We start from the raw sequence: 14398 nt of genomic DNA, 5'->3' as shown, positions 1-14398 counted from the left end.
TATATCTGGTTTTAAATATTAAATTCCATCTACATATTAATATTTTTTGTAAGGCCTTCTTTTATTTACTTATGAAAGGATACATTAATAAATGTAATTGACACAGAAAAGACAAAATAAATTTTTGTGTTATTGACAGTATAATTTGGAAGTATATTTTTAAATAATTTTTTAATGAAAAAGAAATTATGTTTGACTTTTTTTGTTAAAAGCAAGAAATCCTAAAATATAAAATCATAAGTTTGAAGTAGGTGAATTTTTAATTTTTTATTAAATGTAACAAAAAATTTTGTTAACTATTTCAAAAATTAAATTATTTTTTAAAAATATAGAGAATATTAATTACTCTCTCTGTTTATTAATAATTTAAAAATGATATTGAATAATTTATTTTTTTAGTTTATCAAGTATAAATTAATAAAATTAAAAATGATATTAAAATGAGTAAATAAATAAATATCTATAAATATAAATATATGATTATTAATAATAAATAATTAATATAGTTAGATTGACTTATGATTATATATATATATTTTTTAACTTAAAGTCATTTAGGATCTTAAATTTCGATACTTTTTTCATTGATATATAAATTATTATCTTATTAATTTGAAATACTTCTTGTGGCTAAACTATTTTTTTCCTCAATTTTAGTTTTATTATTAGAATTAGTTTTTTGTTTTGAAATAATCTGTTTTAAATCTACACTTTTGTGTTTGCTTTACACTAAATTTTTTTTCTAGAGATATTTGTCATTTTTTACTTGTATGAAATAATGTTGATTTTTTTCTATTCTTTATTTTTAATTTTAAGATGAGCTATTTTACTGTTTGATTTCTTTTTCCTTTTCAAATTCTTTTAGGATGTTTTTATTATTTGGCTAGATTGCTTTACTGAGTTAAAGGCTTTCAACACAATTCAAATAATGTTAATTATTAAATTAAAAATTTTGGATGACTTCTTATAATTTTAATTGATCAGTATTTTTAGATGCATTAAAAGTATGCAAAAGATTGTCAAAAGCTTTTTCTTCACTTAAATTAGAATCATTCTTCATTTTTTCAGCCTAAAAAATGTCATTTTATTTTTAAACAAAACCATTTTAGTTTGATTAATTTTAAATAATACATGACTGCTTTTAAGGATATTTCTATTTTAATTATTCATTTATCAAGAAATTATTAGGAATATTTTGTTACAAATTTTGATAGTAAGAATCAATATCAAAAGAAATAATATGTTGGTCTTTTAATGAATTGTTAGCTTTATTTTGGTTTAAAATTTAGCTTCTTTAATGCACACTCTCTTTATTTCTCATAGAAAATCCGTAGGAATGTAAGCTTAGCTTTTAATTTTAGATTTAGCCAAAGGCATTAATTTGTTAATCTTTGTATTAAATATCTAATGCATTTGACAAACTTCTTTCCTAATTCCTGTTGGATATTGCTTTTTTTTGTGTCTAATTTGAAAAGTCAATATTTTTTTAAGAAAAAATATCATCTTATAAAATATTTTAATTATGTTTGTGATTTTGATTCTTGCTAACTTATTAACTTTTATTGCACTTAAAATTCTTTTGTGCAATATTCTTTTTTCTATGTTCAATTTATGCACTATTTTATTAATTCATCGATGTATCCAATAAAGTTAAAGTTTAGTCTTCATTAAGTTGAAAGGTGCTATTTTTATTATTCTAGTTCGTTCCAAAGCTAGCATCTAGGTCTTATTTATTATTCTTCTTTTCTTAAATATTTTCATTTTATTGCTTTCTTTAGTAATAACTGCTTTTAACTTCAAGTTCAAAGGAATTCATTTCATCAATTTCATTTTAATGTTTTTCTTTTGAGTCGCTATTCACACTAGATATTCTTATCATTTGCATTTATTGGTTATTTTAAAAGCTGGTTTCACTCTTTTCTTTAGACTATCTCAACATTTTTTTCTATTCATCTAATTACAAGCTGCTAGTATTTTGATTTCTATTTGCTTACATTGTGTTAAAATTAGGTGTTTTTATCTCTCTCTCTAAAAATTTAAAATTATTAAACTTAATACAAAAGTAAAAAAATTAAAATTATTTATTTACTTATTTGTTATAGATTCTTATCAATTGCAAATACTTAACAATTTTAATTTTGCAAAATTTAATTCTGATAAGTTAGTTTGTTAAACACAGAAAATGAATGTGATTTACTGACTCCGATACCATTAATAGTCTTACAAGTAGTCTAATCTGTTTATTGCTGCTGCTACTCTTGAAAGTTATTATCATTGATAAAATTTAATGCAGAATTATTAATTGATAATAACTTTTAATCAGCATTAAGAGTCAATTTAGGTAATCTAAGGATGGGCGAATTTAATAAATTTGCATCATTTATCTATTTATCACTATGATTTTAATTTAATTGTATGCTTTGACTAATTTAACTAGGCAAATTTTCAATTGAATTATTTCTGCTTAGAAATAATTACTAGTTGATCTAAAGATTTTTTTTATTTTAACCTTAAATTAAATACTACTTATTTTAATTTAGGTTTGATGGAGTTAGAATGTAAGGGATTTATTTAAACGCACTTCTATTTGATTATTAGTTAGATATAAAGCTAGCACAAGATGAGCTAGCTCTTATTTGGTTGTCTTACTTTATCATTTAAGTGCTATTTTAATTGATAGCCTTTTCAATTAAAACTCTACTTTTTTCTAGTGTTTCCAATTAACTTTATTTTTTGAAGCCTAGTTTTAATTATATCGAGTCTTCATCTTCAGTTTATTAGCTATCAAATGCCTATTCTGTTTAAGATATTGCGCTTTAGTTTTTTCTTGAAGCAATACGACTATGTAAGCAATTCGATGGATTTTCAACCTTTTTGAATTGATATCAAAATAAATTATTTTAATTCAAATTTTTAAAAAGTTTAAATTTATTTACATTCCTCTAGCCATCAGTTAAAGTGAAAGAAGATGAAGTAATCTAAGTGCTTTTTTTATTCTTGAACTCTATTCTCTTAGATGTAGATGAAGACTGAGACTTGTTTGCCATACTTAAATGTGAATTGTTTCTTTCTTTCTTTTCAATAATATTATTTAGCTTGATAATACTTGCTTAATTCTACAATTAAAAAATATTTTCATTTAACAAATGCAACTCAGGAGAAATTTATATTTTATCAAGAGAATCCTAATAATCTTCTTTTTCTTTAAAATCCTCCATAACTTCATCTTCAGCATTGAATTCGTATAATTTTTGTCCAATTAAGTTGGTAGAACCTCTATGTCTTAAGATTGGCACCATAAAATCACTTTTCTCTCCATCAAGAATTTTATTTCTTGAGCTATTGTTAAGCATTTTTTAAGCCAAATCTTAGTTTTGTAACATTTTTTATTGTGGATTTTGATTTAAACTAAGCAAAAAACTCTATTTTAGTTATTTTCTGTCAAATAAATCTTCTTATTAAGCATTATTTTGTTTATTCTGCTAAAATATATTATTTATAGAGCTTCCCTTAGGATTTTGGTTAGCTAATCCTCCTTCTACTGAGATAATCTAATTTAAAATATCTTTTGAAAGCTATGGAAATTGTATGTTTTTGTGACAAAGAAGTGGGTTCTAAAGTCTGTTGCTAGTTGCAGAGCTAGAGGCTGTACTGATATTGCTCTTTAAAACTTAGTCATAATCAAAAAATTGTTCAATGTCTACTCTATTCAAACTGTTTAAAGTAGATTAAGCCGTTTTCTATCTTTGAAAAAGGAATTCCTCAGGGAATTACTTGCAAACTTTTGGTAACTCCTTTCTTTGCTGAGAATGAGAGGAATTCATTGGAAAAAGGATTGATATTTGTAAATGGGTGACAGTAAAAATAATATTTTTTCTAAAAAAAAGTGTATTGATTTCCAATATTAATTGTTAATTTTTAATCTTTCTATTTGCAAATTTATTAAAATATTAGAAGAAAAGAGATAAAAAACAAATAATCCTACTTTCGTTAATTAAGCTTACCAATAAAAACATCTCATTTATTAATTTTTCCTCTTGGCAATATCACATTATTGTATTTATTTATTTACTAAATAACTAACTACCACCATTTATAATAATAAAATATTAAGGAGTAATATCAAACTTAAATTAAAATTTATTAGTAATAAATATTATTAATTATCTTATGTCGAATTAACTAGCATATTTTATGTTTAAATCATATGTGTATGTTTTCTAAATTGTGTTTATAAGAATAAAGTAAGATAGTTTTAAATACATTTATGTTTTTTTTCTTTTTAGAAGTTCAACCTTCACTTTGATTAAAACTTTCCTCAACTTAAACTTATTTTAAAGTTAAATAAATTCTTCAAAAAAGCTAAGTAATACCCTCGAGTAATTTACTATTTGATATTTAAAAGAAATTTCAATTTAATTTTCTTCTTTTTTAGCTTGCTTATTAGTGTAATAAAATTTTTCTAATCTTAATTGTAATTCAAATTTATAGTTTTACTTAAGAATAAAAATCTTAGTAAATTTTCCAAACTCAATTCTTATTTGATAACTACTTTAATACGCTTTTAAAATTGTTTAAGTTTTGCTTTTGATGAGTTTTAGCTGAATATAAGAAAAAGCAAGAAAATATATTTTAGATAATAAATAGGAGAGTTTAATCTCAAAAGTATGAAATATGAAAATTGAAATCTTTCATTTTTATAAAAGCAGGTATAAAAATCTTGATTTTCAACATATAAGATACCTTGGCTGAGTGGTAAAAGCGGCGGTCTAGAAATCCGTTTCCTATCAGGAGTGAGAGTTCGATTCTCTCAGGTATCGTTTTTTGTTTGTTTGTTTGTTTGTTTGTTTAAATTAAATCATAAATATAAAATATTTAAATATTAAATATTTTATAAAAGCAGGTATAAAAAATTTGGATTTCAATTTATAAGATACCTTGGCTGAGTGGTAAAAGCGGCGGTCTAGAAATCCGTTTCCTGTCAGGAGTGAGAGTTCAATTCTCTCAGGTATCATTTTTTATTGAATATAAATGAAAAATAAAAAAATTGAAATTTTTAATTTTTATAAAAGCAGGTATAAAAAATTTGGATTTCAATTTATAAGATACCTTGGCTGAGTGGTAAAAGCGGCGGTCTTGAAATCCGTTTCCTTTGAGGAGTGAGAGTTCGATTCTCTCAGGTATCGTTTTTTGTTTAAATTAAATGATAAATATAAAATTTAGCTAAACAGAATTAAATAAACATTTTTTTAAGCAAAATTTAGTATATTTATTTACTATTTAAACCTGTTAAAAAAGTTAAATTTCTTTTAAAAATTTGAAAAAAATTAAATTATTTATCTAAATAGAGATGTAACTTATTAGCATATAAAATAAATCTAATCTATTATATCTAAATGTTATATTTTTATTAGAATAAAAATATTAAAGAAAAAAAAAACTAGTTTCAAAATAATTATTATTAATTTTAATTCATAAAATTCAAACTCTTAAAAAAATAAAAATTTTATTTAACTTTTTAATTTCTTCTAAAAAATGAAAGTTAATTAAATAAAATTAAAGAAGGCAGATAATTAGATAAATAAATAAATTGATAGATAGATAAGATATAATATGATTTAATCATTTACTTTTTATTTTATTATCAGAATAAATTTACAAAATGACTAACTTACATAAATTATTTACTCAAGATTTTTCATACTTTAAAAAAATATTAATAACGAAAAGTTCATCGAAAAATAAATATTTATTTTAATATTTTGTAAATAATTTGACAAATGATCGAATTTAATATCACTTATTAATTTCATTTCATTGTTCACACTTATAGTACTTAAATTATTGCAAAATTTAATGATAGAACACTTTGTTTATTTGTTACTTGATTTAATGAAATTAATTTGTAATTCTAATTATTCAGTTTAATATTTGTTGTTACTAATAATTAATGGCTTAGAGCTTAACTGATTTAATTTCAGGAGGATTTAATTCAAGGTATAAATTTATGTATTGATTATTACTCGTAAGTAAAGTATTTAATTGTGATGATTTTTAAACTCGTTTAGTTGAAAGTATAAACTTTGCATTACGATTACGCAATTAATAAAAAATTTTTCTTGATAAAAGAAGTTAACATGATGCAGGCGACACAACAAGAAATCCCCTTTTTAAAAATTCATAAACAAATTACTCCATAAGGACTTATAAAGCAAAAGAAGCATCTAAAAGTTAAATAATTAATATATCATATTATACAAAGAATTTAAAAGCTGTAATATAAATAAATATTGCTAAGAAATAAAAGGATAGAGAAAGAAAGAAAATAAATATTCATAGAAATTTTAAATAAATAAATCTAAAATTTACTTTTTGATCAATTCTTTTAAGAATAAAGTTAGAAAAATTTCAAAAAAAATTGGAGTAGGAAATAAATAACCAAACACTTCTCAGTTTACATTTAAAGTATTAAATAGATAAATGGCTTCAGATAATATCCAAAGTAAGTGGGCTCAACATCAATTTGAAGAACCTACCAAGAAATTGAAAACTCAAGAAGATGTAGAAATCTTTAAGAAGAGTAGCACATTCTAAGAATATATTATTTTTGTCTGTGAGATTTAAGTATCAGTAAAATCTAAAATGATTTCAGAGACAAAAGATAATGGTAAATTCTAGAAGGTCGTTTAGTATCTTTAAGAATTGGAAGGGCTCCTTGAGAAGAACCCTCCAATTTAGCAACCCATGCGTTTTGGAAACAAGGCCTTCAAAGACTGGCATGCTGATATGATTAAAGTAAATATATTAATTGCAGATTACGCGTTTAATAACTTATCAATCAAATATCTACATGTTTAAATATGATTTATTTATTGATTTGAGAAGAATCTAATTGAGACTTATTTTTTCTCAAGAATTATATATATCGATCGATCGCTTCTTAAAAATTTTGAAAAGTTGAAGTTTATATTTAAGATTATTTTATTTCTATTATTAGTCTACTGATAACTTCCTTGCAGAATATTTGCCTGAACCTATTAAAGGAGCAATCGTAGAGTTGAGAGTTTATTTGCAAGACTCTTACGGTTCTAATGTTAGACTTGATTATGGAACGGGTCACGAAATGGCTTTTGCTTTCTTCTTACTTGCATTAAAAAAGCTCGGCTTATATGATACTTCTGATCTAGAAGTTTTATGTAGATGTGTATTTTATAAGTAATTAAATATTAGCACATTTAAAATTAAGATTTAAATTTATTTTAGCAAAACATAAGCAAAGTGATGTTATTGAATACATTTTTTTGAATTAATGAGTTTTATTTTTCTCTAAATCTTTTAATGAGAAAACATTACATTTTTATTCTCTTAAAGCAATTTACCTTTTATAAAAGCATAAAAACTTGAGTGCAATATAATGATTTCTGTTTTGCTAGACGATTTAATTAAATTTTTAATTAATTAATTAAAAGGTATATTAACTTGATGAGGAAAATTTAAGTTACTTACATGCTTGAACCTGCTGGCTCACATGGGGTTTGGGGTTTAGATGACTATCACTTTTTACCCTTTTTATTTGGCTCAAATGAGCTTGTAAACAGTTAATACGTTTTAGATCCTTCTTACATTCATAAGGATGACATACTTAAGAAATACGAAAAAGAATATATGTATCTACACTGTATCGACTTCATAAAATAATAGAAGAAGGGTCCTTTCTTTGAGCACTCACCCATCCTCAACGATATCTCAGGAGCTGCTAATTGGACTAAAGTTGCCCAAGTAAATTTAATTTATTTATTTATTTAAAAAAGAAAATATTTTTGTTTTATAAAAAAAATTAAAATAAAAAAATTTTTGTTTTACAAATTTTAATTATTATTTTAAACAAATTTTAATTATTATTTTAGGGTATGGTTAAAATGTACTAAGCTGAAGTTTTATTTAAATTCCCTGTAGTAAAGCATATATTTTTTGGAACTATATTACCCTTCAACTGATTTATTTGTTCTTTTGGTGTTTGACCATGCATTAATTGAATAATCTAAAATTAGAATAAAAAAAGAAGTTTTCATAATAATTTAAGTACTATATAAACTTTCAAAAATAGAATAATAAAATATAAAGTAATTAATTATTTTTTATATGTCATTTATAGATTTATATCATGTTAATTTAACTATTTCTAAACATTTTACTTATACTTTTTTATTATTAACATCTTACTTTTTGATAAGTTTAAGTGAAAATATTAATGAAATTTAAATGAAATTATTAATGAAATTTAAATTCTACCAGCAATATATAAATATATAAATAAATAAATAAATAATTTATGCATTTAGCAAGCAAATAAAACTCAAAGCAAAGACTTAGTTTAATTTGTAAAAGAGATGAATAATATACAATCCAAAATTAATAAACTATCTCTACAAGATATTGGTAGGGTTTAAGATGTTTGTTAAATTACTAATAGAATAATCAATTCTTGCATTGTGGTTAGATATATTTTGTTAGCAAAAGATATTTAAGTGCTTTAAGTGATTTTAATATTTATAATCAAAAGTTAAAAGAGATATTTTTTTGGTTAATTTTGTTAAAAAGCAAGAAAAAACTGATAGCAAGTTATTATTATTATTATAAAAAGGTTATTAATAAGAATTTACGAAAATGAACATCTTACCTAAAAATTACGGTGAATTTTAATCTAAGCAATATTGGGATAAGTTCTTCCGCAAACTTAAAAAGCAAAACGACAAAAAGGATAGCGAGTTTTTTGAATGGTATGGTAATTTCAAGAACTTTTAACATATCATTAGTCAAATCGTTAAGGAAGACTAAAAAATATTAAATATTGGTTGTGGTAATTCCTTATTCTCAGAAGATATGTACGATGGTGGCTTTAAGAATATTGTCAACTGCGATTTCTCTGAAGACGTTATTAAAGAAATGTCTGCAAGATCTGCCAAAATCAGACCCGAAATGAAATATGAAGTAGTAGATATCTTTAATATGACTTATGCTCCTAACTCTTTTGATATTGTCATGGATAAAGGTCTCCTTGATGCTGTTTATCCTGAAGAAACTGAAGAAAATACTACTAAGATTAATAAGTTCTTATAAAGTATTGTTGATATACTTACAGCAAATCCTAATTCTAGATACGTTTGCATTAGTTTATTACAATCTCACATTTTAAACACTTTGCTCACTTTCTTCAATTCAAAGAACTTTGAGATCACTATACATGAAGTTCTTATTGAAAAATCTAAGCTTTATCCTTTCTTAGTTGATATTAAGAGATCTGATAATCCAACTGCCACTCATAATAAAATTAATCTTCATTTAAAGAACGAAGCTGAGGCTAAGCTCTTACCTCCTCAAGAAATTAAGCATTAAATCAATCGTATTCAAACTTAAAATAGGTTTATGTCTTAGGTTAAAAAGTGTCATGCTGGTTAGCGCTTTTCTATAGAAGTTTGGGATCCTAAAGTACCTAATGCAAAGGTTCCTAAGTATACTCTTCATGTAGTTGATTCAAATAGCAAAAAGATTTTAGAAAACGTAAATTAATTATTCATCACAAAAAGAAATTTTTCTCACATAATAAAAAACTAAATTTTTTTTTTTTGAATAGAAAACTTGTGGTTGCTTCATTACACCTTAAGGTAAAGAGCAAAGCTATATCTCTAGCACAGAAAAAGGAAATTTCGAATTATTAGAGCAGTAATGATTTTATTTATATTCATAATTCATTTAAAATTCATTAAATATACAATAAATTAAATTTATCATAGTATTTAAAATGCAAATTTGTATAAAATAGAGCTGGTTATTCAAGATTAATTATTGCTATTTTGAATCCTGGTTACGTTTTCTCTAGCATGAAGGAAGTTCAAGATGAACTCTGCCCTGCTGTTAATGACTTGATCCCCAAAGGATGCAAGAATCTTCCTGTTCCTTTCATTACAGATGGAGATGAAATAGGAGGTAAAATATAATTATTTGTATAATTTTTTTCAATATGAAATGACTTTTGTAAAAATTTAATAGACAAGGATGTTATTGCTTAAAATGAAGAATTTATTATTGAAGAAATCCTTAACGAAGAAGGCCACGCTCTTAGAAGATTAGTTTTGAAAAATAATATTTCTGCTATCCAATCATAGTATAAAATGACTTATTTTTCAGCTAAGAATAGACCTGATTTAGTCGAATAAAATAAGCTTACAAAGAGCATCCTTCCTCCAAAGAAGAATATGGTTATTGGAATTGATGAAAGCTATCTCGATTTTGAAAGCCACAGGTAATAAATTAATAATTCTAGGCAAAATTATATTTTTTTAAAATATTATTTTATTAATACAGAGCTATGATTGCTGGTTTATCATTGCTTGGAGCTGATGCATTTGAGAAGAAAGAATTGAACATTCTCGTTTTAGGTGCTGGACTATGCGCCTTAAGCAAGTTTATTTACAACCACTTTGCTAACACTAAGCTTAATAATATTGAAATTTCTAAGAATATTGTTGAAGCTGCTAAAATTCACTTTGGAGTTGATAAAGACCCCAGATTCAAAATTACTATTGATAATGCTTTTTCTTACATTAAAAATCATACTGTCAATGAAGAAGCTCCTAAAGTAGAAAAGGAAGGATCAGAAATCGAAGAAGCTAAGGAAAGCAAGACTGCACCTAAAAAGAAACAATAATATGACATTATTGTTATTGATATCGTTAGCCCCTAAGAAAACTAAGCAAGTCCTCCTGAATAGTTCTTACAAGAAGAATTCCTTTAAAAGTTATAAAAATTGCTTGAAAATAATGGCTTACTCATGATAAACTATATAGGTACTCACTAAAAAGAATGTGATACTTTACTCTAAACTAAACTCAGCAAAGTTTTCGATTTAATTTACAGTTATAAGACTGAAAATGAATTAAATGATGTTCTCTTTGCAGTTAACACTAAATTCAAAAGAGATGTTAAAATCGACAACAATAACCAAAAGGAAGAACTAATTATAGTCGAAAAAGATTAAATCAAGTAGAGAAAAGAACTCGAAATCAACTTTAAATAAATTATGAAAAAAGCAGTCAAACCTTGGGATTTCACATTAAATATTGATACTTTATGCACAAAATTGATGCTCAGATATCCTTAAATTAATACAAATACCTTAACTAGGACAAATGTGTACGTAGACCAAGGAGACAATAAAATGGTTAATTCTACAAAGTAATAATATGAAAATGACTTAGGAAAAGTCCTTAAGAAAGAACAAAAGAAGAGCAAAAATAAAAAGAAATGATTATATTTAATTAACAATTAAAATAAATGATTAAATTTAATTATTTGTATTAAATATTTGTAATTTATTTCAATTTATCTAATGATATTTCATCAAATAATTAATTTTAAAATTTTATTTTTTTTCTTTTAAAATTATTTTTTTGAATTTTGATAGAATTATTTGAATTTAATATTTTATTTTTTATTATCATATTTTGAAAAATAAATAAAGTAATAATATGAATGAATGACACGACTGAAATATAAAGATGGCAAAAAATTATAATTTTTGGAATAATATTAGAAATATCTTAAATTTTGAAGAAATATCTTATAATAAAAATAAGAAAGATCTTCTCATCAATAAAAAAATTATAGTCATTTGAAATAGTCTTTCTTGATTGAATTTATTCAATTTTGCATTACATAAAAAACAGATTAAATAAAATAAAATAAGGAGGAACAAAAACAGATCTTAATAAATAAAAAATTAAAGGCATCCATATCTTATTTTAATAATAATAATAAGAAAGAAATAATAAAATAAATAAATTAAGAAGACATTGATTGCAACAATAAGATAGAATTATCAAAAAATGATGCCTTTTTGATATTTTAAAGAATAATAAATAATGTGTTTTTGTAGAGAGAGCCCTTTCATACTAATTTGTATAGGAAAGAGCAATTATACAAGAAAAGTACAAAGAATTTTAGATAAAAATTAAATAAAAAAGTAGCAAAAAAAATAAATGCTTTGAAAAGAGAAAAGCAATCAAAAATTCAATCACTCACTAAAGCAAAGGAAATAAATGATTGTATTTAATAAATGTATTGGGTTGCTTATAAATAAATAAATAAAACAAATAAATGATTGAGCTTTAAAGGGAAAATTAATAATGAAATAATGGAAAAAAAATAAATAGTGTATTAGCTAGTAATTGGTTTAATATGGAATATTTAGAAATGCAAGTAAATACAAGAAGATTTTGAAAAGAAGAGGAGAAAAGAAGAAATTAAATCTAATTAAAAGGAAATAATTTAAAGAAAGAAAAAAGATAGATAGATAAATCTTCTTAGAAGAGAAACTTCATTCATAAATAGATATTTTAAGAATTTATTAAAGCTTAAATGTTCGGATTAGCTTCAAAGGGTTTCATTAATACCTCTTTGGTTATGGTACCTTAGATGAACTTCGGTGCTAACTTAAAGCAATTAAAGATTAGAATGAAAGCCATTGGTTCAATTAAGAAGATCACCAAGGCCATGAAGATGGTTGCTGCATCAAAAATGAAAGCTGAAACCAGCAGATTAGAAAATGGTAGAAACTTCGCCGTTGGCAGCGTACAAAAGATGTTGGAAAACGAATCTTACGTCCAAAAGAAGAAATCTACCACCGCACCCAAATCTACCCTCCTCGTTCCCATCACTTCCGATAAGGGTTTGTGTGGTTCTGTCAATTCCAGTATTGTCAGAGAAGTTAAGAGATTAGCCCTCAATAATAGATCTGCTTTCGGTCTCTTACCAGTTGGTGAAAAGGGTTCTAGTGGTTTATCTAGACCTTTCCCCGATTTGCTTAAGAGTTCTATTGTTAATATCTAAAATGTTAATTTCCCTACTGCTGCAGCTATTGCACACTAAGTTTCTACTTAAGGAGCTGGTTATGATCAAGTTACTTTAATATACAATCATTTCAAGAATGCCATTTCCTACGTTGTCAAGCACTAAGAATTGCTTCCCAGAGCCCAATTCTTAAATTTATTCAAGTACGTTACTCGTCACGAAGCTGTTGAACCTGAATTAGAATATTCCAAGAATTACTTCTTTGAATTGTACATGGCTTCTTCTGTTTACAATGCTCTCCTCAACTCTTCTGCTTCTGAATAAGCTTCTCGTATGAATGCAATGGAAAACGCTTCCAAGAATGCTGGTGAAATCCTTTCTAAGCTCACTCTCGATTACAACAAGGCTCGTTAAGCTAAAATTACTATGGAACTTATTGAAATTATTTCTGGTGCCTCCATTGTTTGATCACTTTTTTTTAGCGACTCTTTTTAATATTAGAAATACATACTTATTATTATTGTTATAGCAAACAATTGCAACAAGTAAATTAATAGGTAAAGTAAATCTTCCATATTGTTGATATTGATTGATGTTATCGTACTCAAATTAAATAACCAATCGCAAGAAAACAAACAAACAAAAGTAGCACTTTTAACATATTAGTATTATTTACATGTCTGCATTGTTGAATAAGTATTAGTCTATCTGCAACTTCAATAGCATTAAACAGTTCTTGTTATTTATTTTTCATTATAAAGCTCTTTTTAGTGAAAAATTTTAGTTATTAGCAATCTAACTAAATACCTTCCTTATTCATAATTTATTTAAATATAATAGCATTATAAAAGGTAATCGAAGCAATCTAAAATTTAAAAAAGCATTAAAAAGCAACTAACAACTCTTAGCAAGATAGATTAGGATTCCATTTCTAATATTTTAACAATTTAAAAGGGATAAGAATAGCATAAAATAATCAAATTATCAATTAATATTTTTAAAATTTAATATTAAATTACAAATATAAATCAAAAGCCTTTAAATTAAGAATTAAAATGTTTATTATACAAAATTTCAACAGGAAATAAAATTAATTTTATAAGCGTTTTGAAACCTAAATTTTAAAAATACAGCTAATTAGTTAGTTAGTTAGTTAGTTAGTTAGTTAATTAGTTTGCTTCATACAAAAAATTAATTAAAATTGGTTACTTTTTCAAGAAAAATAATTTTATAAAATTGATTGCTAATTTTATTTTTCAAATTTATTTTTTTTATTAAAAAATATTTTTTTACTTTAATTAAAAATAAATCAAAGCACAAATTTTACATAAAATAAATTCAAAATTTTTTAAATAAATTTTTCAATGACAATATTTTTTTAATGATAAAATGTTTTAGGAATGTGCAAAAAAAATCTTTGATCTTGGCAAACTATTTTTGAAAATTCTTTTAAAAAAAATTTGCAAAAACTATTTATTAAACTATGATTTATTTAATTATGTTATTTGAATGATGATAATTTATTAGTTTTAAAGATTTTATTGCTTAA

General features: G+C 24.0%; 4 protein-coding genes across 4 annotated transcripts; 3 read left to right on the top strand and 1 right to left on the bottom strand. All coding sequences in view use genetic code 6, as the record gives it.

Moving 5' to 3' along the window:
- Positions 1-550: 550 nt before the first annotated feature.
- TTHERM_00118640 (endo-1,4-beta-xylanase xylA, putative) lies at positions 551-3824 on the bottom strand (the record flags this gene model as incomplete). Its single annotated transcript, XM_001010764.2, has 3 exons — positions 551-2028; positions 2198-2870; positions 2937-3824. The coding sequence occupies 3 exons, from the start codon at positions 3822-3824 to the stop codon at positions 551-553; spliced, it is 3039 nt and encodes a 1012-aa protein (XP_001010764.2).
- A 2656-nt stretch (positions 3825-6480) lies between these two features.
- Positions 6481-7997, top strand: TTHERM_00118630 (serine/threonine-protein phosphatase 2A activator 2; the record flags this gene model as incomplete). Its single annotated transcript, XM_001010763.3, has 4 exons — positions 6481-6795; positions 6998-7215; positions 7470-7779; positions 7908-7997. 4 exons carry the CDS (start codon positions 6481-6483, stop codon positions 7995-7997), a joined length of 933 nt encoding a protein of 310 aa, XP_001010763.2.
- A 670-nt stretch (positions 7998-8667) lies between these two features.
- Positions 8668-11308, top strand: TTHERM_00118620 (methyltransferase domain protein; the record flags this gene model as incomplete). Its single annotated transcript, XM_001010762.1, has 5 exons — positions 8668-9561; positions 9635-9723; positions 9824-9987; positions 10051-10303; positions 10366-11308. 5 exons carry the CDS (start codon positions 8668-8670, stop codon positions 11306-11308), a joined length of 2343 nt encoding a protein of 780 aa, XP_001010762.1.
- Positions 11309-12417: 1109 nt separating this feature from the next.
- TTHERM_00118610 (ATP synthase F1, gamma subunit) lies at positions 12418-13317 on the top strand (the record flags this gene model as incomplete). Its single annotated transcript, XM_001010761.3, has 1 exon — positions 12418-13317. The coding sequence occupies one exon, from the start codon at positions 12418-12420 to the stop codon at positions 13315-13317; it is 900 nt and encodes a 299-aa protein (XP_001010761.1).
- Between the last annotated feature and the right edge of the window lie 1081 nt (positions 13318-14398).

Source organism: Tetrahymena thermophila (assembly GCF_000189635.1).
Source record: "Tetrahymena thermophila SB210 genomic scaffold scf_8254752, whole genome shotgun sequence".
Lineage (NCBI taxonomy): Eukaryota > Ciliophora > Oligohymenophorea > Hymenostomatida > Tetrahymenidae > Tetrahymena > Tetrahymena thermophila.
This window is presented reverse-complemented; position numbering and strand designations above follow the sequence as displayed.